The sequence below is a fragment of the Antechinus flavipes genome, chromosome 3, assembly GCF_016432865.1.
Source record: "Antechinus flavipes isolate AdamAnt ecotype Samford, QLD, Australia chromosome 3, AdamAnt_v2, whole genome shotgun sequence".
NCBI lineage: Eukaryota > Metazoa > Chordata > Mammalia > Dasyuromorphia > Dasyuridae > Antechinus > Antechinus flavipes.
In genome coordinates, this window is record NC_067400.1 from 364,922,190 (window position 1) to 364,949,850 (window position 27,661).

At 33.4% G+C, this 27,661-nt stretch overlaps 1 protein-coding gene across 3 annotated transcripts in view; it reads left to right on the plus strand.

The window, feature by feature from the left end:
- SPOPL (speckle type BTB/POZ protein like) overlaps positions 1-14,765 on the plus strand; it is a 105,192-nt gene extending 90,427 nt beyond the window's left edge. For 2 of the 3 annotated variants that reach the window (XR_007951956.1, XR_007951955.1), the window contains exons 9-12: positions 1,597-1,739; positions 1,830-1,883; positions 3,132-3,796; positions 14,570-14,765. Coding sequence is in view for 1 of the 3 variants with exons in the window: in XM_051985809.1 (XP_051841769.1) it covers positions 1,597-1,739; positions 1,830-1,883; positions 3,132-3,276 (342 nt within the window). In the remaining 2 variants the exon portion in view is untranslated. Of the gene's footprint in view, positions 1-1,596; positions 1,740-1,829; positions 1,884-3,131; positions 4,412-14,569 lie in introns of those variants that run through there. The other variant, XM_051985809.1, reaches the window with a different exon arrangement.
- The last annotated feature ends 12,896 nt before the right edge of the window (positions 14,766-27,661 follow it).

A 27,661-nucleotide genomic window follows, 5' to 3' on the forward strand; every position in this document is an offset into this window, starting at 1 on the left:
TATTTACAGTGGTACTGTTATTTTCAAGGGTGAGCATTGTTTATTCCATTGTAAATGGAAGCAGATATTGTGTTATGGATTCCAAGTCATTTTAGCATCAAGTAGAAGTCATATATCTTTGAATTTGCTAGTTGTAGTTTAGAAAATGAACTAATCAAAAATATGTATCCTGGTAAATTTTATTTCTTAGATAACAGTATGATATGGTATAAAACTTAACACTTTTAAGGCAGCCTCTCATCCTTTATCATGATCAGTGTTGGTTTATTTGCGTACCTTAATATAAGAAATTATCTTTTCTCCTAAAAATGCTGTAACATTTATTTTTGAGGAACACGGTTTAAAATGTCTGTACTACATTTTTCTTTACATTTTAAAGAAATCTCACATTATTATACAGACATGAATGAAGTTAATGTTCTTAATTCTTAATTTAAAATAATATTGATGTAGCAGCTATTTAGCAACCCAGAGACAATGAAATATATTGCCACTCTAATTATTGCATTCGATTTCTTTAAGGACCTGCTGTGAACTGAGTACTGTCTTGGTCATGGTTATGGTCATGGTTATGCTTCCACAACTGATATCTCCCAAAGGAACAGCAGACAGGTTTCAGAAATTCACTAATATAATTATTTCAAAAGTTGGGGGTGATGTTTTCATTCATTTGATGCATAGTCAACTTTTCTTAGCCACATGTACATTTGCTCTTGATGTAGGTAAAGCTATCAAGAAATTAAGTATGACTTATATGCAAATATATTATTTCTATAATTACATATATAGATAGCTATAGACATAGTATGAATACCTATAGTCTATAGTCTTTAACTACTAACAGTAATGAACAAATTCTTTGCCTTTGTTGAGTTTTTAATATACAAGTAATTTTTAAAAAACTTATCAATAAATATCCAGCATATGACAGTTTTCCATTTTGATATAGAAAGAAATGAGCCGTAGATTATAGAAGAAACTATTATTTAAGAACTTTTAATTGTGCTTTTGTTGAATGACTGCTTGTGTTTTGTTCAGATTGTATTAAAAAATTATACAAGTCCAGAGCTGGGACTAGGGCTAAGCACCTACCTTTAATGTGTTTATTGAAGGACACATTTTAATACCACTTTTTCAAAACAATTTATTTGTAATCTCAGAAAATTTCACTTTCTATAATATATTTTGTGATTGCTCACATCACAATGGAAGACTGAGCCCCAGGACCATATTGTTCTAGGCATACAACAATGAAGAAAGACAGGTTTTATGAAGAATTATTATTTTCAGTTTGTTCCAATTTAATGGTGCCATTTTTAGACCTTATCTAACACACTCAAAACCTTGTCCCGGCTCTGTTCAATCATTTTCTGCCCCTCCCACAATTTAGATTGTTCTACATATACATTTTAGGCACTGGAAGTTTTATAATATTAATGAAAAGATATTTTCACTAAGTGGGTGGAGATTAGAATTTTAAAATGTCCTCAGTTTCCTGCATTTGCTTTGACTTTATCTTCTAAATTGCATGTATGCTAATTTTAACAGTTAATGGTTTGAATAAAGGTATAATTGTTGTGTTTTCCTTTCTTATAGTATGCACTGGATCGACTGAAGGTGATGTGTGAAGAAGCTTTGTGTAGTAACCTCTCTGTAGAAAATGTTGCTGACATCCTTATCCTTGCAGATTTGCACAGTGCAGAACAGTTGAAAGCACAAGCAATAGAGTTCATTAACAGGTAAGAGATAGCTAGGTTTTAATCAGCTTGCTACTATTACCTTCTGTGCTCAAACAAAATTCTTTAAGTATCTTTACATTTTCATTGCAGGTGCAGTGTGCTTCGACAATTTGGGTGTAAAGATGGGAAAAACTGGAACAGCAAGTAAGATGACATCAGATTCTCATTTTAATTTGAACTCTATTAATGGGAGTAAATATTACCCATAGGCTTAAGTCATATGTCTATGAATTTGCCTAAGTTTTGAAAGTAGCTTCCTAGCCTTCTGTTATCCAGAATGTGAGACTAGAAAATAGAAACTTCTAACAATTTGAAGAATTTTCATTTTTGTGCTCCGTTTCCCATATTCATCTGTTTAAATCATGACAGTAACATTTTAATGTCATTATTTTAAATGATTAAATGGCATGATCTCATGGTGAAGAAGAAGAAAGACATCTTTTAAGAAATAGTTCTTACAAAATGCATTCTTATTTGATTTCATAACCTGTGTTTCAAAAATCAATACTTTGATTATACTTTGATTTTAATTATACTTTGTCAGCTCTAAAAATTATCTTTGCATAGTTCTCTGGTTATTTTGTTTGGGTGGCTAATATTTATATAGAAATTTAAATTTTACTTATATTCTTTACAATGGTTTGTTTGCATCATTTCCTCTGGCCTTCATTACCTATGATAAGGTATTCACATTTGATGCACACTGTGATGCAGTATTAAGTAACTCTTGATTAAAAAAAAAAAGTTCCTGGTAAGGTTTGGGTGAACTTAAAAAATAAACAAAACAAAACAAAACAAAAAAAAAAACTAATGACCTAGTTCTAGACCCTTTCTACAGTACCATATTAGCCTGAGAAAGTAAAAAGTAGATATTGCTTCTTATTCATTATCATGTTATCAGGCATTGTTGATAATCCTAGAAGAATAAATAATTTAAAAATATATTATAAAAGGTAGTGTTATTCCCCCCCCCCCCCCCCAGTATATTTACCTAGTTGATACTAGGTATTGTTATAAGATGCTGATTTGGGGAAAATAATAAGTAGATTTAAGTTTATCATTTATAAAATACCTAACTGTGTGATGTGCTTACAAGCGCTCAGATACTGATTAAACAAATGAATGAAAAAATTTGAAAAGTAAATAATTCAGTCATACCAGATTGGAATTACATATCTAAAAGCATATTGTTAGTTGCATGCTTGTTTTTTGGTTGGTGCTGGTGATTTTTTTTTTTTTAATACTATCTATTAATGGATTATCTATTTTGACATAACTATTTTTGGAAAAACTTTTTGAAACATTTTGAATTCTATGACTGTTACTCTTCATTTTAATTTCATATTTTATGAAATATGTTTAATTAAATATTTTATTCATTTTATTTTTCAGCCAAACAACAGACATAATGGAAACAGCAGGCTGGAAGTCTATGATTCAGTCCCACCCTCATTTAGTGGCAGAGGCCTTCCGAGCACTAGCATCTGCACAGTGTCCACAGTTTGGTATTCCACGCAAACGACTAAAACAGTCTTGAAATCTTCCGTGAACTTTAGAAAAACTCAATTGACTCTTACTCCTCCAGGTCCAGATGGATTCTAATATACAAACCATAAACAAGAATTGTTTTTGTTATCCTTGTCCACAGAACAGAAGCTGAAAAAGCATTGTTTGCTTTTCAGATGGATAATTTATGGTTTAATCTTCAGCTTTAAATTAGACTGATTACTCTCTAATTCACTGCAAGGCCTTAAATTATCTTCAATGACTTCTCTAGTTCATATAGGCTAATTTTTTTTTAAATTGTGCCTTGTCTTTTTGACTAGGCTATGCAGGATTGCACTAGCTCCATAATGCAGTAAAATTGATAACTGAAGATATTAAGTTTCAAAGGATCTTCCATTATTTTGAAAAACAAAATGAATTTTATAGTTTTGGTCCTGTGCTATCTCGAAGGTTAAAATTAGGCTCTCCTCAAAAACACTTGAATTGGAGATGACCACGGATATACTCCAGTCCAGGTCTTGTGAATACAGGAGAGCTTGCTTACCTTCAAGGTAAGTTATGGCAATACACTACTTTGATTCTAATTTATTTTTCATTGTAGGGGCAAATATGCAATGGTTTGGCCTGAAAGAATTGTATTTTCAGTACAGTTTGTAATACATGTCTATATGTCAACTGTCCAACAAACTTTGAGAAACACTTAATAAACTTAAGCCTGTGTTTCTTCATGCCCTAGTTAATGATGTTTGAGAATTAAGGTTAAGATGTCAAAAAGAATAATATTTGTTCTTAGGAATGTTTTATTTATTCTGACCCCACATTAATATGAAGATTCCTGGATGTGCAGAAAGTATACATATAATGACCAAATGTAAATTAAATTAATGGGCCAAATTAAGAATGATAAATATGCACTTTTAATGTGTAACTTTTTTGTATACTGAGTGGTACATATATATTTTGCTTTTGATCGAATTAATGAGGTACAATTAATGTGTCTTAACTTTTGGAAAAAAATGATATTTGGAGCCAACTGGGGCACTCATTTTGTTACCATGGACAAGGAAAATAACAAGACACAATTGATTATGAATTTCACACACCTTAAGTAACTGATGTACTCTCCCTTTAAAAAAGGCACATAATAAAAAAGATCCTGAGCAGTTGCTCCCCTCTTTTTTCATTTGCAAAGAACTGTGTGCAACTATATGATTTCTCTAAAGGGATGTGCACACTAGAGGAGAGACACCCCCTCCCCGCCACCTCTCGTCTCTTACAATAAGTATTCCAGGCCACATTTTCAAGCATTGCTCTTTTTTCTCCTCCTTCTACTTCCACTGTTTTAAGTTAATATGCATTGTGGATGATACTGAAATTCTGCATAATGTGAACAGGATAAACTGTTTGAAAACTCCTTTTCATGGGCCAGTTCTTATAAGAATTTTAGCTTTAAATAACGTTTTCAGTGTTCAATAGCTTTGTTTACAATTTGAGAGGGGTGGCATATCTGCAATGGTGCACAGTAACAGGAAGAGCAGGAGAGTAACTGTTGAGTTACTGCTTTAAATTTGCTGTAATAGTGATAATATATAAATTGATACTTGGCAAATTTTTTGTTTGATCACTAAGGAAGAAGTGTCTCACTGGAAAATAAAACATTATATATATATATATATATATATATATATTTACATTTATAATTTTATTCATAAAAGACTGTAATTTTCCTGTAGAGTTTTTACAGTACCGGACAAAGGAATTTAAAATTTATCTTCCAAAATAATTTGTATTTCCCAGGTCTTCATTAGTAATCTTAATGTTAAGGAAGAGAATGTATGAATATTTACACGTAACACTGAAAAGTAAGCATTTACTTACAAACTTTGAAAGAGTTTCAAGGTTCTTACTTTAAAATCTTTAAATCTCTTTCTGTGGTTTTAATTATATTTTGTCAGTTTTGAAATTGGAAGCATCCCTTGGGCAAACAGAAAGATTAAAGTTGAACTGAAGATTCCTTCCCTGATAATCATGCTCATTCTGTCCTTTGGAGCAGTAAGAAAAATAAAATGCACAGTTCCCTGACTCCACCATGAGATTGAGCTATACATGTTTACAATGTGAAGTTAGTTATTTTCGTAATTTAAAAAAAAAAAAAAACTCCTGCTAGAGATCTCCGAGACTGGCTACCTGGGGTATGAATAATGTATCCTCCACCTCAGTTTAGTGAAAATTTTGTTATGTATTATATTAAAATTTAAGATATGCAGATTGTGATGGTATGTGGTGTATGTATATGTATATACATATATATAAAATATATACACACATAGATATAGATATATGTACATATACGCACATATCTCATACCATGCATAAATTTACTGCTAAAAATTACAGCTCTAAAATACAGTTAACTTTGGTAATGTTTATTACTGTGTAATATTCACTTCAGCTTGTTCTAATATAATATCACTGTTTATTGGAAAGCTTAAAGGATTTTATTATAAAGATTTTTTTAAAGGTCAATAGCACATTTTGTACCAAAAATGTCAAACGCTGTGCTGTAAGAGTATCTACATTTGTTTAAAAAAAAAGTCCACTTTTCAGATAATTCAATGCATACCTTCCTTACACTAACAGAAAATTGTATGGCATTGTTTTGCTTATTTTTATTTATTTATGTATATTTTTAGTTTTGTTGTGTCTTAAGGAAAAGGTAAACAGTTGCTGTATTCTCAAGTGGATGCATTCATTATTAGTTCTTTGGTTGCAGTTTAAACCCCATGTAGCATTCTCAGTGGGCCCTAATGATTGTCCAGAACATTTTTGTGCTTTTGAATCACCAGCTTGCTTTTGTGTCCCTTTTTTGTTACTTCTAAGGGGCCTTTCCCCTAGAAAAGTAGTGATTAATTTAAAATGTTTTACCTTATAAAATAACCATTACAAAATGTTCTTATTCAGGCTAAAATTTTAAAAGTGTGTATGTATGCGTGCGTTTTGTTTTAAACTGTATAAGTGTTTGGAGCACAAGTATGAAGGTGCCATAACATTTTGGCTTGCCAACATTACCTCCTTAAATATTCACATCTACCACCTTCGAACTTTTTTGAAGAATCTTGCATGTGTTGTGTGGTCATGTTGCGTGTAAATACACGCTTGTATGTATGTATGTGTGTGGTATTTTTACAGAGATAGATTTTTCTGAAAATAGGACTCAGTTAAATCTTTAAAATTATTGGTTAGTTTCAGATATTTCATTTTGACATGTTTTAGGAGGCAATTCAGGAAGTGAGGAAGCTATAAAATAACTTTATATGGTCAATTTACTGCATACTGAACTAAGAAAATACAGTGCCTTTTTAGGACTTCTATTATTAAATTAAGTTATAAGACATTAAAATCTCTTGTTTTTTCAAGTATTACTGATTCATATGTAAACTAGGTTGAAAATAAATTATGAGAATATAGATTAATTTCTTTACATCTTTAATAATTGCAGTAAGCTTACAATGGAAATCAAAGCAAATCTTGCTGATATGTAATTGAAGACAATATGTCTACAATCTAACAGGTCCTTTATTCAGATGATTTTTTTTTAATCCAATGTAATCAGTCATATACAATATTCTTGAACAAAAAGAGTTTTTTCCCCCTAATTTAAATTTGTCAGATATTTATATTTGCATTCTCATGATCTAAAATATTTTAAGACTGAAATTTTAAGAGATCATTACTTCCTTATAAAGGTTTTTCATAGTTTAAAATCAGTATTTCAGTCCAGATTGAAACTTATCCAAATTAGGAATACTAAATTAATTTATTTAAAATTAATTCAGTAATACTGGTCACTGGTTTTAATGTATTGGAAAAATGTGCGTGTGCGCGCACACACACATACACACACTCTCTCTCTCTCTTTCTCTCTCTCTCTCTCTCTCTCTCTCTCTCTCTCTCTCTTTCTCAGTGCTTCCTATAAATTATCAAGATTAGACTAGTTTAACCAGTGTTCTGCACATAGCAGGTGCTTAATAAATGTTTGCTGAATTGAATTAGAATCACAGCTTTTCTGTTTGCAGTAAATGGACTTTATATCTGAAAGGGAATTTGTGGAAATTCTTCAGATATTTGACTTCATTATTCACAGCAGTCCAGTTAATTCTGTATTTGGTATTTAAAATGAAGGCTTAACTTAAATGAGTCCTGTTTTGGAAATAAACACATTATGATGATTTAAAGACCGTGTTGGGGGTGGAAATGATTTAGAAAATTCATAATATATGTATAAACACTTGCATCAAACCGGCCAGCCTCTTTTTTTTAATCAGCTGATGTTAATGTTCAGATACTTTTTGTATCTTGTTGCTGAAAATATTTTTTTGCATTTCAGCACATCAAGTTACAATAAAGTTATTACTTATGCAGAATCATTTTGTGCCTTTTGCATTTATTGGATAATAAAACGAGCTTTTCTTTTTAAAATGGTCTACTACCCAATAGCATAAGTCTTGTCAAGTAATGTAAATCAATTTTTATTTTTCTCCAGGAAATATAGTACTTTTAAATTGGTCATCCTCCAGACAACAGCAAAAAAGAGCAAAATAACATGCTGAAAATGTATTTATTTTATTTCAACATAGATCTATCAACTTGTGTATATACTCATCAAAACTTTTTGCAGCCTATGAAACTGTTTATGATCATGGGTGGTGGGGGGGAAATAAAGATCATTAATATTCTACTATCCCCCTCCTATATCATATTGCCTAATTTTATCTGCTTTTACTCATAGGGAACAATGGATGGGAGACTGAGCAGTCCGGGATTCATCTTGAACTTAATGCCTAAGAAATACTGGTGGGGGAGAGGGGAAGTAAAATTATTGGATCAGTTTGGAGAAAGCCATCTAGTGAATGGTTAGGAATAGTAGAAGTTAAGCCTGAGAGACCTGTTGATCAGTGTAGAAGAAATGAATTATAGTGATTTATGTTAAATGGAAACAAAAAGAGTTTAGTAATTACTTTTATTATTTAGAAGTCTTTCAAATGGACATGTAATTTCCATGTTAATGTGGATTTCCTCTTTCCTCTTCCCCCTCTTGATTAGTAAAATACATAAAGCTAATTCTGTCTCCTGATATAGTTTCACAGAATAAGATATGAAAAGCATAATTTTGTGGCTGGTAGCAGATGTCATGAAGGGTGGTTCATTTGGTCTCTTTCAGAATTATATTGAATAGATCACTAAAAGATAATTTCTTAGTATCAAAGATAATTTTGTTTGAATTTAATCTGATGTTGGTGTTGCCTAAAGTAGTTGTTGTATTTTGGCAGTATTCATTCACCAAACATTTATATGTTGGACATTTGCCATAATCTAATTAATCCAGTGGTAGTTCTCAAATAAAATTTGTGTCCCCAAATTAAATGATAGGCAGAATTGCTTCAATTATACGTTTATATTCTTAAGAGCTTGCACTTTCTTCTGAAAAAGAGATCCTAAAAGGGTATGATTTGTCCAATTAATAGTTAGACTTCGAACCACTTCCATTCAGGATTTTTTTCTGTTTCAACAATTATTTTGAAAACCCCTTTAATAACCTGATTATAAAATCCCCCAGTATCTTGAACTTTTAACAATCATTTTTTTTCCTTACCTAACTTCAATCCACATTAGTGTAACCAAGACTTTGATTTAATATCCTCCAGGATCTGTAATTTCACTCTGACCACATATTCTTAATTCTTCCTCATTCTCTATACCTGTTTTTGTTCTCATTCATGGTCTTGATTATTCCCTGATTTATTCCATTTATCTACCTCTGGCTTATGTCTTCACTGCACTTAACTTAGACTGTTTAGCTTTCACTTTAATCCTTTCCTAGCCATTTTAGAATACTCATTCCTCTCACCATAGGAATATGACTTCCTATTTCTGATCGCTGAATTCTCACCCCTAAGTAATTCTTTTACCCCCATTCCAACTATCCTCCATTCAACATTCCTTATTCCTGTGCTACTAAGTGGTATTAGGAAGTCACCACAGTCCTACCTACACATTTATTGAATTCATTAATTTGTCCCATGACTACTATGTTTAAGAGAAAGTTCTTGACAGCTATCAATTAGTCCCTTTTTTATTCTTTATAAAGCCTGTCATTCTAAAACTTTTCTTCTCTTACCTGCGTTATATCTAGAGCAGATGAACTGTCTTCTTTATTAAGAAAATTGAGGCCACTTAAGGGGTTTTAAAGGAATCCCATATGTAACGTCAAAGGATACAGGCTCAAATCTTGTTTTATACACACTATTCTTGTGATCCTAGGACATGAGATCTTTTTTTTTTTTTTAATTTAATTTTTATTTAATAATTACTTTATATTGACACTCGTTTCTGTTCCGATTTTTTTTTTTCCCTCCCTCCCTCCCTCCGCCCCCTCCCCTAGATGGCAAGCAGTCCTTTATATGTTGGATATGTTGCAGTATATCCTAGATACAATATATGTTTGCAGAACTGAACAGTTCTCTTGTTGCATAGGGAGAATTGGATTCAGAAGGTATAAATAACCCGGGAAGAAAAACAAAAATGCAGATAGTTCACATTCGTTTCCCAGTGTTCTTTCTTTGGGTGTAGCTGCTTTTGTCCGTCATTTATCAATTGAAACTCAGGTCTCTTTGTCAAAGAAATCCACTTCCATCAAAATATGTCCTCATACAATATCGTTGTCGAAGTGTATAATGATCTCCTGGTTCTGCTCATTTCACTCAGCATCAGTTCATGTAAGTCTCTCCAAGCCTTTTTGAAGTCATCCTGTTGGTCATTTCTTACAGAACAATAATATTCCATAACATTCATATACCACAATTTACCCAGCCATTCTCCAATTGATGGGCATCCATTCATTTTCCAGTTTCTAGCCACTACAAACAGGGCTGCTACAAACATTTTGGCACATACAGGTCCCTTTCCCTTCTTTAGTATTTCGTTGGGATATAAGCCCAATAGAAATACTGCTGGATCAAAGGGTATGCACAATTTGATAATTTTTTGAGCATAATTCCAGATTGCTCTCCAGAATGGTTGGATTCGTTCACAGCTCCACCAACAATGCATTAGTGTAGGACATGAGATCTTGTTAGGCCTCATTTTCCTTATCTTTAAATTGAAAAATTTGCATTATATGGTCTCTGAAGGTCCCTCTCAGTATTAAATCTGTGATCCAGTGACTTATGCTTCATTCCTCAGAACTTTGTATTTTCCTTTAGCCAATCTATTCTTGCATTTTTAATTCATCTTATTCTTTATAACTTGTTTAGCAAGCTTCTTTAATAATCTTTCTTTCTCCCTGGTTCCTTTTAATCTATCTAAAATATACTCATTTTTCTATTCTAAAACACAGTTGCCTCTTGAAATTTTTATCTTATTTCATTACTTTGTCTTGTTCTTATACAGGTAATGCATTAGAAGACTTGGCCTTGAGGCCTGAATCAGGAAGATCTGAATTTAGATCTAGCTGTGTGACCCTGAGCAAGGCATTTAACCAATATACCTCAATTTTCTCAACTATAAAATGGGAATAGTAGCACTTCCTAGGGATGTTGTTAAGGGTCCATTAAGAAGTGTGCATAGTGACTGGCTAGTGGTGAGCACTTAATAAGGAATAAATGTTTATTTTCCTTACTCCTTTTCCCCCTAGATTTGTGAAAAAGCTGCTTATATTGGATGCTTCTCATCTGTAGTCACTTAATGCTTCAACTAAACATTCATAACCTAATATCTGGCCCTCCATCTGTCTTCTGAAGTTGTTGTCAAAAGTCACAATGACTAGATAATCATCTGATCAGTGTCATTCTTACAGTAGGTAGGGAAAGGGAGTCATAAGATCTGTGTCCAAATGCTGCTCTTTGGTTCTTATTTTACTACCTGTGTGATTATTCGGCAAGTAATTTAACCTCTCTTTTTACTTCCTATAAACATAAACATCTAGATTGATAACCTTAGTGTCTGGAAGGATCCTCACTAGAAAAAAGGGCAATTAAAAAGAGGAAGATTTGAGGAGTTCAGTTTAGGACCTGTTTAAGATGTCTATAGAATATTCAGTTTGAGAAGTCCAGTAGGAAATAGATTTCATTGTGGGTTATAGGAGATGTTGGATCTAGATCAATGTTTCTTAAAAACTATGGCTTGTGACCACAAGTAGGGTCATATAACAGTGTAGAGGTCATGAAATTATGATTTATTATCAGTAAGTAATCTCTACATCCTATTTTATGTACCTGTGTAATCACATAAAAATTTCTTGGGTAAAAAGGGATCACAAATGAAAAAGTTTAAAAAGACCTAGTCTAGATTAGTAGCTTTTACAATCATCAGCAGAGAGAGATAATTTCATCCATGGGAACTGTTGAGTTCAAGTGAAGGGAGAAAAGGACCCTATTGTACACCTAATATATGTGGCATGGATGCATCAGAGATGGAGAAGTGACCAGTTGGGTAGAAGAAGAACAAGGGAAAGGGTCACCAAAAAAAAAAAACAAACAAACAAACAAACAAACAAAAAACAACAATAGACCATCAAAAGGAGGGTGATAAGTTTATAAAGAGGTGAAGAATGAGAACTGAGAAAAAGCTGTTAGACTTGGCTAATTAAGGGATTATTTATAATTTTGGAGACAGCAGCTTCAGTTGAATGATGAGGTCAGAAGCCAGATTTTAGAAAGTTAAGAATGAGAAGAAAATAAATAGAGGGGTCTATTATGAATATACTTCTTCCAGAGTTTGCTCACAAAAGGGAGGAGAGATATGAAATGATAGTAAAGGCTGAACAACTATCTCTATTAAACTGTTTTTTCTTCCTTGAAGCCAAAGACACCACATTCTGTAGTTTCTATGTACCACTTCTTTCTCTTACTAGTTCCTTCTAGTGCTTTAAGGATAGTGTTCCCCAAGGCTTTTACCGATTGTAAGAAATCTTATTATCCATCTTATTTAATATTTGAAATGAATGCGCAAGGTAATGTTCTTGACCAGTTATTAGACCTCCACTTGAAAGACCATTTCACTTTTGGGCAGCTATAATTATCCAGAAGTACTGATATCAACTCTAAATTGTCTCGTTACAACTTATTGATTTGCACTGTATTTAATATAGTATTCTAGAGTACAAAGGGTCTGTTATCTATTTATGGAAGCCATACATCTCAGTGGGACAGCTAGGTGATGCACTGGGTAAAGTGCCAGACCTGGAGTTAAGAAGACCTATTCTTTTATGTTCAAATACAGTCTGAGACACTTAATAACTGTGTGACCCTGGGCACATTTTCCTTCAGTGTCTTCATTTGTAAAATGAGCCGGAGAAGGAAATGGCAAACTATTCCATCACCTTTGCCAAGAACATCCTGAATAGGGGTCATAATACAGACATGAAAACTGAGCAATGAAAATGAGTTATTCCTCCCCTTCCCCCCTCGCCCCCCTTTTTTAATTGTCATATTACTTTTTCAAATTTGTAGTTCTTTAAAACTTACAGAACTTTTTCAGGTAAATTGCTTTTAAACCATTTCTTCCTTATATGTCTCAAGTAAATATTTTTTGAACCCAAGTATGACACGTTTATTCTCATTGAGATATTACATTTCAACCTTAGACTGTAGTCTCTGGATCCTGATTGATCTAAATCTTCTATTCAACATCATGTCATCTGAACAATTTAATAGGTATATGATCTATTCCTCTATTGATATAAATGTTGTAAGGTTGAACAAAATCCTTTGTTGCATTACAGTGAATAATAATATTGACACTGAATAACAATAACTGAATCCAGTGTAGATCTGACCTTGTTACCCTCCCCCTCCCTAAATTCATATTTAATCATGCTGTAGTCTAGCTTTCAAGCCTCCATCTTCACAAGAATTGTGTGAAACGTTCTCTCAAAGTCTTCACTTAGATAAACTATACTTACTACATTTTTATGATCTAGGGGAAAATTGAGGTCTGGCATGACCTGTTGGTGAAGCCATAGTGGCTTTTCATTTCTTTGTCAGATTCTACTAGAATAATTTAATTATTCTAGAATTTTGCCTGAGTTGTCAAGTTTACTGACCTATAATTTGTGATTTTTTCCCTTTTGTTTAAATTAGGTTTTTTCAGTACCTCTATGCTTTCATGTTTTCAGATATTATGAAAATTGGATCATCGTTATTTACTACAGTTTTGTTGGGTTTGGGGCAACTTCCTCTACAATTTCTATCTTGTCAATTTCAGTCATTTTTAATTTAACCACCACCTCTATCTAGGTGGTGCTCAGTTTTTTGTTTTCACTTCTGACCTCTTCTAATATCCAGACTACCTGTCAGATCTGTCCACCTGGATGTCTCATTGGTGCCTCAACTTTAATATAACCAAAGCTGATTTCATTTTGATTTCTGGTCACATTGCTCAGTTAACCATTACATTTCTTCTCTGGTGAATTTTTGGTTGTTGGAACTGATAGCCAATTGGTTTCCTATAGTTAAAACAGAACTTTGTGGCTGTAACGTGATCTATTTAACATGGAGACCAGCTAGAATGCAAGGATTTAAAAATAGAGAGCAGTTTGTATACAAAGGAATCTCAAAAGCAAGACAGATTAAAGAAGTAAACTGAATCTCCTTTTTGGAAGCATACACATGCAGTCATTTTAGGCCAAATAATTATTTCAATTCATCTATCAGTTTCTTTGAATATGGAAATAGAAAGAATTTCTGGAATTATTCAGCTTAAAATTTAATTTAGTAATGATCACTACCCTTTCCTCTGTCTTCCAAGGCAGCCTTAATAAGAATTCAGTTTGAGGATTGTTGACAAGGCCATCTTCAGTTTGAGGATTGTGACACCAAAACCGTGAACAGAATGAGACACTTAGTGATACATTCCTTTAAGAAAAAAGATAACCATGCAGAGTGTAGGCAAAACTGATTGTATTTCAAGAACATAAAAATGCTAGAGGGTAAAAGGTAACTTTGTCCATTAATATGGTGTAATGTGGTTAAGTATAATTTGCTTAATATTTTCTATTGAGTGATATTAATATAAGTACAATATTTTTATCTATACTAGTTGACTATTCGATTAAAAAAAAAACAAACTTTTCCTCCCTTTTTACTTTTGTATTATGGTAACCACTTAATCATGTCGATAGTGAAAAGGATTAGATAGTTTGCCTAAATATAGAGATGATTCTAAAATCCCATTTTTGACTCTTTGAAATTTAACCATCTTCAACAATTCTTTTAACAGGCCTAGAAAGAAAAAATTAATCTAGATTTCTTCTTTCTCTTCTCTAGTCCAGCTTCCATTTCACTGGGCAATGAAATGACCCAAAGGAAGAAAATAGAAGAGAAAAATAAGAGGATCCAGATAACTACAAACTGTACCATCAGCACCCTTGCACAGTGAAGAATTAGACTCTGTCTTCCTTTTCCTTGTCTCTCCCTTCCCCTTCCCTTGAATTATACTATTAAACATTTTATTATGAATAGAGTTCAAAGATTAGTTAGTATACTGTCTGGGCTGGTAAAGCAAAACTGAAATTAAAAATACTCATTCTCATTATTCTTAATATTGGTCCTACCAAAATATTCATCCAATATAACCATCTGCCTCTTCAGTATTATGCTTTTTTAAGGGTTCCTGGATGTAAATTTTGATATGAATACTTTATTTTGTATAACTAATGCTATATATGTTTTGGTTACTTTACTTGATTTTCCTTCATGCTTATCTGTTGCTCACCCTTTTCACATATTTCACTAACCAAGATTCATTTTGAAGTCTCAATTGGGAGAATGGGATGAGGGTGGTGGTTATCAGAATCTTCATGCAAATTGTTATCAAGCATTCCACTAAGAAATTCTTTGTTACCACTTTACCACTGTTCTCTGGTCAGTAATTTTTATCAAAATCTTAGGTAAAGAAAGGATATATCAGAATGTTTTCTTAGTATCTATGTTAACTATAAATTGTAATTGGGGTTATATCCTGTTTTCTCAACAGGTTAATGGAAATAATCTTTCAATGTTCAATTCTTGGCTTTGTCTAAATAGTTAACATGCTACTGGGCTTTTTTTCCTGAAGCTAGTATACTCATTTGTACAGTGAGCTAGAATGAGATGGTCTGTTAAAGGTTGTTTTTAACTTGTAGAAAGTTATTTTTATACAATTATTTATTTTTGAAGCTTTGGCTCTATGATTTCATTGATGTTTATATACTACTTATAACTAGTACTACTAGTTATACTACTTTCAGTGACATAGATTGTAAATTACCTGTGCTTGCCCAGGTAGGAGATGTAGCATCTTGAAAGCCCAGTTGTATAGGATAAGACATGATAAGATATACAGGGCTTAAACCTATAATTTAACTATGGCAAAGTTATGTAATTGTTCTTACTAATATCTTTTTGAGAAAGTCATAATGGTTATGGGGTTGACTTGAAATCAACTTTTTGGGAGTTTGATTCCTTCCTTTCTTGTATTAGGATTTGATAAATACTGGTTGTTCGAATGTGTGATATGGAGGAGGGCATCTGTAGAGTCATTCAATGTTAGTGGTAGTTAATTCTACAGAGGAGACTTCTCGTTTGGATGCGAAAGCTTCTCAGATAATGAAGATTATTAGAATAACGGCTATAAGTGAAATAAATGAACCAATTGAAGTTAATACATTTCATGCTGTGTAGGCATCTGGGTAGTCTGAATATCGTCGTGGTATTCCTGAAAGACCTAGGAAATGTTGTGGGGAAAAAAGTTATGTTAACTCCTACGAATATAATGGAGAAGTGGATTTTTGTTCATATATCGTTTAGTATATAACCTGTAAAGAGTGGGAATCAATGGACAAAGCCTCCTATGATTGCAAAAACAGCTCCTATGGATAAGACATAGTGGAAATGGGCTACAACATAGTATGTGTCGTGGAGAACGATGTCTAGAGATGAATTAGCAAGTACGATTCCGGTTAAACCTCCAATTGTTAAGCCTCTCATTAGTATGCTCTAAAGTGTTCATTTAATGTTCTAATGACCTTTTGAACTCTTGACATTTCAGGGTGTGTGTGTGTGTGTGTGTGTGTGTGTGGATAGGTAGATGTAGGGGTGTGTGTAGATGTAGGGGTGTTTGTATTCTATGGAGAGCCCATCTTTTTTTCCCCTTTTCAGCTTTCATCACTTCTAATATTTCCTTACATCCCCATGCTTGAAGCCATATGATATTAGAAAAATGTGGTTTAAAAAAATTACACCCCTGTTTTGAATGATCCCAGGAGTCCCAGAATGAAATTATCTTTATTTTTTCCTTTGCATTGTCTTTCCTCTTTGTACATTCTAACTTTCATGAGGACAAAAACTTTGGTTTAATTATTTGTCTCTCCCAGACTACCACAGTTATATTTGTGTATAGTAAGCACTTAATTAAATGGATATTGAATGTTTTCTCCCTATCACTTTTAATTTTTAACATGGGTCTTTTTTCCTCCTAATTTGCCTATATTTCACATAATTCACGGGGAGTGAGTATTTTTGTTAGTACTTCAACTGGGAAATGATTAAGGCAAACCAATTATTATGCTTTTGCAATAATCTAGGTGAGAGAGAAGAAAGAAAAAGATGAAGAGGGCCTAAGACAATAACTTGGAAACATTCTCACTGAGGGTATCAAATGTGGATGAAGAGGCTGAAATAAAAAGGAAGAAGCAGTCATATAAGAGATATACTAGCAGAGGGTTGTCTAAAAATCCCAGAGAAGAATATTCTCTCCTCCTAGTTACTTCAGCAACAAAGCAGATAGGTTTAGAAGTTTGCAGACAGAGAAAAGGCTATATTAATTCAGAGATCATTAGAAATTTTGAAGAAAATTTCAGTTTAGTGGTAAAAGTAAAGTTGAAAAGGATTGAGAGAGTGAAAGGAAGTGGAAGTGAAGCCAGCAAATGTAGCTGCCTAAACTACATTTTTCTAAGAGTTTTGGATGGGAAAAGTCAGGAAGAGTTGGTGGATGACAATTTAGAATTTAGGTTTAGGGATTGAGAATGATTCTTTGTTGTGGAGAAATAACTTGAGGGCCTGGCCTTGAAGATACTTTTGTTTTGTTAGGGAAGGAATTGGTATAGGAAGTTGAAGATTTGAGAGAGAAAGAGAATAGTTTACATTTTGCTTGAAAAGAGGGATTGGATTAAGAACATTTGTACTGGGTTTGACTTGATAGAAGAATTACCTCATTGTCATGAATTGAGGAAAAATGAGTCTAAGCTAGAAGGATAATATCAAAAGGGTTTTGAGGTGAAGAGAATGAAAGAAGACAAAACTCACATTGAATAAATTCAACTTTCATTAAAATAAGTTCTCAGCAGAGAGAGAGGATAAGGGGGGAGACTTGAGGAACAGCAGTATTTGAAAAAGCATCTGTAGTGAATGAGATTAAAAATTAGGGAGGGGAAAGAATAGTGTTGCAAACTTATCAGATTCAGGAAAAAAAGCCTAGTAGCATGTTAACTATTTAGACAAAGCCAAGAATTGAACATTGAAAGATTATTTCCACTAATTTCCCCTTAATTACCTTTTTCTTAAGAAGTTGTATAAGGAGAACTGAGAAAGACTTCTTAACAGAAAATAGGACTTTACGTTTAGACCTAAATAAAAAGAAGGAAGCCCAGAGGTGAAAATTGGGGGGGGGGGGGCGGAGTTCCAAGCGGGGGACACCAACATTTGAAATATTGTAATCCTCCATTCAGAGGAGAGTCATATATAGTTAATATTTAGAAAGAAATGAACCATAGGAAATTGAGGTGAAGAATTGGAAAATAGTGGACAAGACAGAGTTGAAGTAGCTGATAGTAGATCTGAAATGGAAGAGGAAAAAAAAGTATAACCCAAGAAAAAACTGAAAGGAAAGTTTGGAGGACATTCTTACCTTAAATACCTAATTCTCATATACTGCTTTAAGTAACAAAGTTCTTTCTACCGTGTCTCATTTGATCACTAGTCCTGGGAGGTAGATGCTATTTTCCCCATTTTACAGATAAGGAAACTGACAAAACTTAAGTAACTTGTCCAAGCTTACATAGCCATGGCAGTCTGAGGCAGAGTTTACTTTTAATGCTATCTTCTTGTTAAAAACAAAAAACAGGCTTAGGAGGGGTGAAACAGGAGGAAATGCAATAATCAGGGATTATGGTCTGATGGAAGAAGATGAATTTATAATTAAGAAAGAACACTTGTAGGTAACAATGATTTTTGTGATAATGGTTATTTGTGAGGATAATTGCTAGGAAAATATAATATTTCAGATTCAAAATCCCACTAAATCTTTTATTTTACACTTTTTTTTGGCCATCTCTATAGGATCTTAAACAAGTTGCATTGAGAAATAGGAGTATACATGGGAAGAATTTCTAATTTTTTATCCTGATAACTGTGACATGTAGCCTATTTAAGCTGATATAGTGGAATGATCTACCAAATCAACCCCCAGTCACATAGGTTTCTGGTCTTGAACAATCATCTCCCCTCCCTCCTCCCACCCCTTTCTTTAATATTCTTAGGCTGTCATGGCATTTTATAACTATCAGTCTCTGCTTCTTAAAAAGTTCAAGTTATTTAGTGTTTCCCAAGTAAGCAGATTAAAGTAAAGAAAAAGTAAGATCACAGAAAATTAAGGAAAAGATAATGTTTCTAAAAAAGGGTCTATATAACTTAAAGGAAGGTTTGCATGGCGTAATGGAGAGAGCTGGATTTAATCTTAAAGAAATACCTTTGACAATGAAGTTAGAACTTGGTGGAGTCACTTAATTTCTCAGAGCCCACATTCTCTAAGCAATTGTACATTTGTATTGATAGAGAAAATCTACTCAACTGGAACTCCCTACACCAAAGAAATCACAGGTTCACATCAAAGCAAAAACAAATTGATATTCTTGTTTTATTTTCTCAGTTTTCAACCAAGTGTCTTCTATTTCATATCAGAGAGTGAGATTTTGAAGCTGAACATCTAACTGAAGTTCACAAGTCTGCAAGAAAAGTTGTCATATTTTCCAAACTTCCCTCTTTTCTCCAGTCAGAATGACTTCCTTTGCATACTTGCCAAGCCTCTTCAGTTCTACCTCCATGCCATTTCTAGCATCTATTTCATGCTACTCATATTACTGCAACACATTACTTTAGGCTCTTATGATTCCTCTCCCAAATAAAGCCTCCTAAAGGGTCAGTTTTTCCATATTTTCACTCCAGTATTTTCTCCATATAATTGGCATTGTTTAAACATACCACTTTTTTTCTTCGAAAAATCTATAGTGGTTCCATGTTGTCACCAGGACAAAATACAAACCCTTCAATGTGGCATTTAAAACTTCACAACTTCTTATCCATACTTCACTTCATACTAGTTCACTTCATAAAATCTGCATTCCATTCAATGTGGAATATTAACTATTCTCCCAATTTAATACTCCATCTTTGTTTCTTCACATGTGAATATTTTTCTTGAATTGTTATTCTTTTTATCAACTTTGCATTTTGGTTGGTTTTTATGCTATTTTTAGTACTTAGCATCACTGAAGACATACTCAAGTATAAAATTTATACAGAAATATCTTTTGATTTCACACAGTATCATAGCTTTAGAATGTAGGTCTATTGATTTTTTTAGTGTCTTGGTTATTCCCTTAATGTACATTAGATTTTTTTTTTCTTTTTAGTTAACACATATAGAATTCTCTCTAATACTTGAACCTGGACTCTGGACTCTGAATCCAGTATTTTAGCCACTCTGTAATATTGCATTCTATGAAAGAGGTTGAACATGATTTTCCCCCTAAAATATTTTGTTTTGAAAGATTCTATCAATGTTTCACTTAACCATTAAATGATATTTTAATTACTTCAAAGTGTCCCTAATCACATAGCCTGCATGAGTTTTATGCGTTCCTAGCACCAAGCTATAGGCAAGGCCCAGGGAGAGGGAACACTTCTTTTTCTAGTCCATAGGCCAGCCAAATGTGATTTTTTTTTTTTTTTAAGAGAAGAACTAGAATTACAAACTAAGAATGCTTCGCTTTTGTCTGTGGCCACATTTCACTGTTAGAATTAGCCAAAGACATGCTCCAGCTCCCCAGACAGTTTTAGCTTTTCTTTTTTCTTTCTATTTGCAATTAGTTGACGAATGTCTATGTTAATTCATCATTTTCAAAATGCTGATGAATGTTTTATGTTCTATCATTTTCAAGATGCTTTGGTTTGTTCTGGCATCAAAGATCTTTTGTACAGTATCAGGAATAAGTGGTAGCTTGTTTCTTCCCCTAGACAGATGAATTAAAAAACAAAACATTGAAAATAGAGCCCTCATCCTTCTGGATCTGACCTAACATTATAAGAAGGAAAGAAAGAAACGTTTAAGTACTATGCACTGTGCTGAGTGCTTTACAAAATACCTAATCATTTGATTCTCAAAACATCTCTGGAAGGTTGATGCTATTATCTCTATTTTTCAGTTCGAGGAAATTGAAATAAACTTGCCCAAGATCATATAGTTAATAAGTGAGGTCAGATTTGAATCCAGTTCTTCAAGTTCAGCACAGCCTCTTACTTAGACTTCTACTCAAAAGATAATGAAAGTTTTGCACCCAGACCTAGATCTCAGTTTTGTCTCAAGGGGCTAAGCCAGGCCAGCCCACTGATACATATTTTATTTGTTGTCTACAAGGTACTTTCTGACATCCTTCTGGATCCACGGACCCAGAAGTCTCAAGGTCTTGAGAATAGGTTTGGTGACTTAATCTGGACCAAACAAAAATACATGGTGTCCCTTAAGACTACTATTACAAGTGTGCCTCAAGGTTTAACGTGCTCACTGAAAATTCCTGGATTGAAGGAATACCTTGGTATTAACCTGTTGGCACTATGGATAATCAAACATTTTCTGAATGTTTAAATAACTAGATAACTTATCAGCAGAGAGAACACTCATTTTCTCAACTTTGAGGCCAATTGAAATCTAAGTGTGAGAATTAGAACTAGAATTTGATTAGATTCATAGATTAAGGTTAGATTCACAAATTAAAGCAATAAATGGGGAATATGAATTAGTAAATATGAATTAAAATTAGAAGGAATATTTGGAAATACCCAGTTGGCCTTTATTCTACAGATGAAGAAATTAGGCAATGAAGAGGACAAATAACTAGTAATTCCTTTGGAAAAGGATAGGATTCAATTTAGTAATTATCTGAAAAATTCCCAGCTGTTAATCTATGACTTATATTTAGCAAAAGGAGACAGAGTTTGATTTCCTGGCATCAAACTATAGATTCAGAGGAATACAAAAAGATGCATACCGTCTCTGGGGGGGGGGGGAAGATGGAAGACAAAAAGATGAAACCAAAGATAAACCCACTTGACCGCTGTTTATTACCACCAAAATCTTCGAAATGAGTACATTATTAGGACAAATTTTAGAATCATAATATAAAATGCATTCCCTGACTCTAATGAATCTAAATATGTTTTTACTTGGGAGCCTATTTATTACTCAGAAATTTCTGAAATTCTGGACATTCTTGTTTCTATAATCAAAATGATAGTAAAATAAGAATCTTGTGATAATTTTGTCATCTTGGATGTCCAGCAAACTTTAACACTCTATTGCATGTGTGTTCTTTCCTGTTTTGTGTCCTTTATTGGTTCTTCCACTTCCTAGCACTTAATCTTGGAGAAATTCCTATCTTTTTCAACCCTAATCTTACTCTTTTGGCCACTTAAGAATTCTTATCACTTTATTACCCAGTTTGTGTAGGTGAGTCCCAAATCTTTATCTACCATTTCAATACCTTCCTAGCTCTGCATAATTTGCAATTGTCTGCTAGATATCTTCACCTCAATGACTAATCCACACTTCAAAGTCTGAAACTGAACTCATCATATCCCCTATACTAACATATCTGTTACTGGCACCACTATCCATTTAGTTACCTAGCTGCATATTCTTAAACTGTTTTCAGTGTCTTCCTCTTTATTGGGCAGGATGCTACATGGTGGGAATAGAAATAAAGATATAGTATATGTTCTCAAGGAGCTTAAGTTCTAATTGAAGAATGAGCTGAAAGTCTAGGGAAGAAGAATATTTGGAAAATCAAGACTGGAGCTGGTAAAGGAATGAGTATGGCTGACATAGGTACCATTTTGCATCTGCAATTCTGCCTGGTTTCAGCTCCTTGGAAGAAGATGCCTCTCCTAGTATAAGCTCATCACTTACAATGGTTTCTAACAATACCACCTTCCTAAGCATCCTTAAAGGGGAGATGTCTGATTGAAGGGTAGAATTGCCCCCTAAAACCTCCCGTTACAAAAGGCAGAAATTAGACTTCAAACTCACTCCATTTTGCATCCACAGCTCTGCCTGATTTCAATTCCATGTGAGATGTTTCAGCTGGGTATTTCTCATGTCCCTCTATCCTGCTTTTCAGTCTCCTTTTGTGGTATTGTCTTCCCCCATTAGATTATAAGCTCCTCGAGGGAAGGGAGTGGCTTTTATTTGCTTCTCCTATGCTTAGCGGAGTATTTTGTAAAGCACTCAGCACAGTGCATGATACTTAATGTTTATTTCTTTCCTTCTTATAATGTTAGGTCAGATCCAAAAGATGAAGAAATGCTCTATTCTCAAATGTTTGTTTTTTAATTTATGATGGCATAAAGTAGGCATTTAATAAATGTTCATTGAATTCGCCAGTAGGAGGAAGGGGGTTGAATAAACAGATCCTCACAGGAGTGCTCAAACTATGGCCCGCGGGCCAGATGGGGCAGCTGAGGACTATTATCCCCATCAGCCAGGGCTATGAAGTTTTTTTATTTAAAGACCACAAAACAAAGTTTTTATTTTTACTATAGTCTGGCCCATCAACAGTCTGAAGGACAGTGAACTGGCCCCCTATTCAAAAAGTTTGAGGACCCCTGCAGCGCTAGACTAAGAAGACTATATATATACTGCTATTTAAGGTTTTTCACAATTGAAAAGGACTTATTCTAGTTACCATCTCCTGCATTTCACATTTAGAAAAGCTAGAAAGCAATTTTGTTATTTTTTTTTATTATGGCTTTTTATTTACAAGTTATATGCATGAGTAATTTTTCAGCATTGACAATTGCCAAACCTTTTGTTCCAATTTTTCCCCTTCTTCCCCCTCCCCCAGATGTCAGGTTGACCAATACATGTTAAATAGTTAAAGTGTAAATTAAATACAATATAAGTATACATATCCAAACAGTTATTTTGCTGTACAAAAAGAATCGGACTTTGAAATAGTGTACAATTAGCCTGTGAAAGAAATCAAAAATGCAGGCGGACAAGGAAGCAATTTTAGTGGTCATACTGCATAAAAGAAATTTCTTCTATAGAATTCCTAACAATTGTTTATCAAATCTCTGAAGACCTCCAAGTAGATGGAATACAGCATTTCTAAAGATAGCGCATTCTCCTTTTGCCTAGTTCTAATTGTTAGAGAAAGGGGAGGGAAAACCTCCTTAATCTTTATAGAGAGAAATGGAGAATCCTAGGCCTTACCCATGTTTGGAGGAAATGATGATATTAGCCCTTTCAGAGTAGATCAGTAGTTATGATTTCTCAATCCCATCTTTAAGGTTTGAATATGGGTTTGAATTCCCTTTTCCACCTCCAATATTTTCTATTCAAATATGTTTCTAGTGTGCATCCTCTCCCTCTCCTTCCCTCTTTCCCTTCCTCTGTCCTCTCCCTCTCCTCTTCTCCCTCTCCTCCTCTCTCCAATTTGGGTATTTTCCACTTCTGCTTCCATAGATGATGGATCTAAGGTCCACATGTGATAATCTCACTATCCCTATTGGAGAAAGAAAAAGAAAACCTCTTAAATGTTTTTTTTCAAAACTTTTCCATTTTTATTCTGTTTTGATTCCATTTTCATTCTTAAATGCCATTGTGATGACTTTGTTTAGTTGGATGTCTTGCCAGTCCCTCTTTATACTAGTTTTACTCTCCATTGCTTCTCTTTGCTTTAAAAGACAATATTGTACATAATCATCATCTTTTTTGTAAAGTTTTTACAGACACCTTTATATTCTAACCCAGGATTGTTTTTGGCAGCAATCTTTCTTTCTTTGGCAAATAAATCACATATTTACTGGCAAAGATGCTTTCTAGCTACTTTTGGTCTTATTTTATCGATTTACATTGGTTTAATTTCTGGGGTCAATTATTTAGAGTTGTTGTTGAGGTCATTTTTGTCCATTTCCCATTTTTTATTTAAAAATTGTGTACTATACCTCTTTCCTTACTCTCTATCCCTGTTATTTAAGTCTTGATTCTAATTGTAATGAATTAATTGTGACAAGAATAACTTCAATTTCAGTAATGAGTTTTTTCCTTGATAGTGAAGTACCCTAAATTTAGGATAAATTTCCACTTGACTTTCAGTACAGTAGAATTCCATGCTTTTAATACAGAAGAACATTTAGTTCATGGTCAATTATGAATTTCTCTGCTGTGACTTGATAATATAGACTATGAAACATCTGTCGTGTTGAATTTTAAGGAATGCTGCTTTTTGTTTTGTTTTTTTGATTATCGGAATAATCATAATAGTGAAAATACTCATTTACTTTTTTTGATCTGATTTCTCTTATGCAGCAAGAGAATTGTATAAATCTTTATACATACTGGATTTAACATTTTAACGTGTTTAACATATATTGAATTGCTTGCCTTCTAGGGGAGGAGGTGGAGGGAAGGAGGAGAAAATCTGGAACACAAGGCTATGCAAGAGTCAATGTTGTCAAATTATTCATGCATATATTTTGAAAATAAAAAGCTTTATTAAAAAAAATTTCTGTCCCCAAAGTCTTAGTGCCATTTAAGAATCACTAAAACTTTTGGAATGCTTTGCAAATAAATATATATTATATGTGTAGGTTTTCAAAGTCCCCTTTCTCCATTATCTTATCTGATCTCAACACCAATTCTTTGAATTTGAAACTAGAGTTGCTGTTATCTTCATTTTATAATTCATGGGAAAAGTTCAGTTAAGTTCAACTGGGCATTCCTGACTACAAGTGTAGCTTTCTATTTACTCTGCCAGAGAGTTTAGATTGGTACAGCTTTCAGTTCTCACATTATACCCTTCTTTTCCAGTTTTCTATAAATCCTCCAGAGAAAATCTACCAATTATATACCTAGATTTTCTTCTAGGTCTTTGAACATTTCAAAAGTATATCTGTAATCCATAGGCTGCTGACTTCAGTCAGCCTCTCAGTTCATGACTGATCCACCTTTTCTCAGCATACATTTGCTTAATACCTTTTATGCTAGCACTTATGTGCAAGTCATTAACATACTGTCGTGCATTATACTAATTTTTATTTTGCATTTCTGCCAAACCCTTTGGGTTACTCTTAATTTTGAATCTTCAGAGAAGATAATGTTACATGAATTGTATCATTTTACACCACTAGCAGAATATTGGTATTAAGTAGATGTACTTTTATGTGAGGAATAGTTTGAAATAATTGAAAATATCCAATTCCTAAACAAAATCCAGTTCAATCCCTGATATTCATTCTGAGAACAGTTGGTTGTCCATCTGCAGTTACCATCCACATTTTATGTACTGATGGAGTAATTCAATGGATTGTACATACAACTACTACTTATAATTTAAGCAATTGACATTCTTTGTACTCTTGCTTTTTCCTGTATGAATTGTTTGTCTCATTTCTTTAGAGTAGCTGTAGATTCCATTGAGGAGATCCTGTAGTATTCTGAGTTCTGATGTAATTAGAACAATGTCATCTTCAAGTGAGATAATCTGGAAGATGTTATTAGGTATAGGAAATCACTTCCCTTTGAACTAAACAGGGGACAACTGCTGTGAATACAGTGTAATCTTTGGGAGGTTAGAGGATCACAGAGTTATAGCAAAGGAATAGAAGCAGCAATTTAGCAACTAGTCTTCTCCCATTTATATAAGAGGAAAATGAGACCTAGATCTGTTAATTACTTGTCCAGATTAATTGATTAACAGATAGTAAATAGCAGGACCAAATTTCTAACTCAAGTCCTGCCACTCCTAAATTCCAGGACAATATACTGTCCTGTTTTCAATGTCACATGGTCCTTATTCATTTACATAACAAGCTCATATTAGTGTCCCAGGGATCTGTTCTTGGTCCTATACTGTTTAACAGTTTTTATCACTGTTTAAATAAAACCTTTAAAGTTATGCTTGTCAAAACTGCAGCTAGATATAATAGCATAAAATTTTGTGTTAAAAAGGTATATAGTTCTCTACTTGAATATTTAAAAAAAAGTTTTACAAGTACAAGTTCTGCATACATGGTTAGCTCAGTTTGAATCCACTGTGTGACATGGCAGAAAAAAAATTATTACTTCTATCTTAGGATGCATTAAAGAAATATCATGTCCATAATGAGGAGTTATTTCCTTTGTTCAGATCAGTCCACGTTTAAAAACTATTCTGTGCTAAGTGAAATGAGTAGAATCAGGAGATCATTGTATACAGCACCCAGAAGATTATACAATACAGTTCTGATGGACGTGAATCTTTTCAACAGTGAGATGATTCAGACCAGTTCCAATGATCTTGTGATGAAGATCACCCAGAGAGGTATAGGAACTTCATGTGGATCACAACATAGCATTTTCACTCTTTTTTGTTGTTTGCTTGCATTTCATTTTCTTTCTCATTTTTTCCTGTTTGATCTGATTTTTTGTGCAACAAGATAATTATATAAATATGTATGCATATATTGGATTTAGCATATATTTCTACCAAGTTTAACACATATTGGATTTCTTGCCATCTAGGGAAGGGAAAGAGGAGGGAAAACTGGAACATAAGGTTTTGCAAGGGTTAATGTGAAAAATTATCCATGCATATGTTTTGAAAATAAAAAGCTTTAATTTAAAAAAAAAAGATGTCTTATACATAATTCTGATTGACCCATCCAGGCTGGCTATAAAATGTTATGTCATAAATTTCAATGTATTCCCAGGTTTGGAGTTACTCTGTTTATTACTCATGGTCTAGTTTTTCCTCAGAGTTTTTGTCCAAAAAGGTTACTTTGCCCTTAGTCTAGTCTATCCTTACTCTTGACTGGAGCCACTAGGTTAGGGCATCCTTGAAAAGAGAAAAATTAAAAATTGCAAAAGGAAAAAAAAATCTGTTGGGGGGGGGGGGCGCTGCATTGTAGAAATACCATGAAGATGAGTACAGAAGACATAGGTCTTGTGACTAGGAAAATCATTAGACTGGAGAACATGCAGTACAGAATTAGTTTGAATGAATTAGGAGTGGTTAGCCTAGAAAGGAGTTTCAGAAAATGAAAGCAATTTCAGGAATTTAAAAG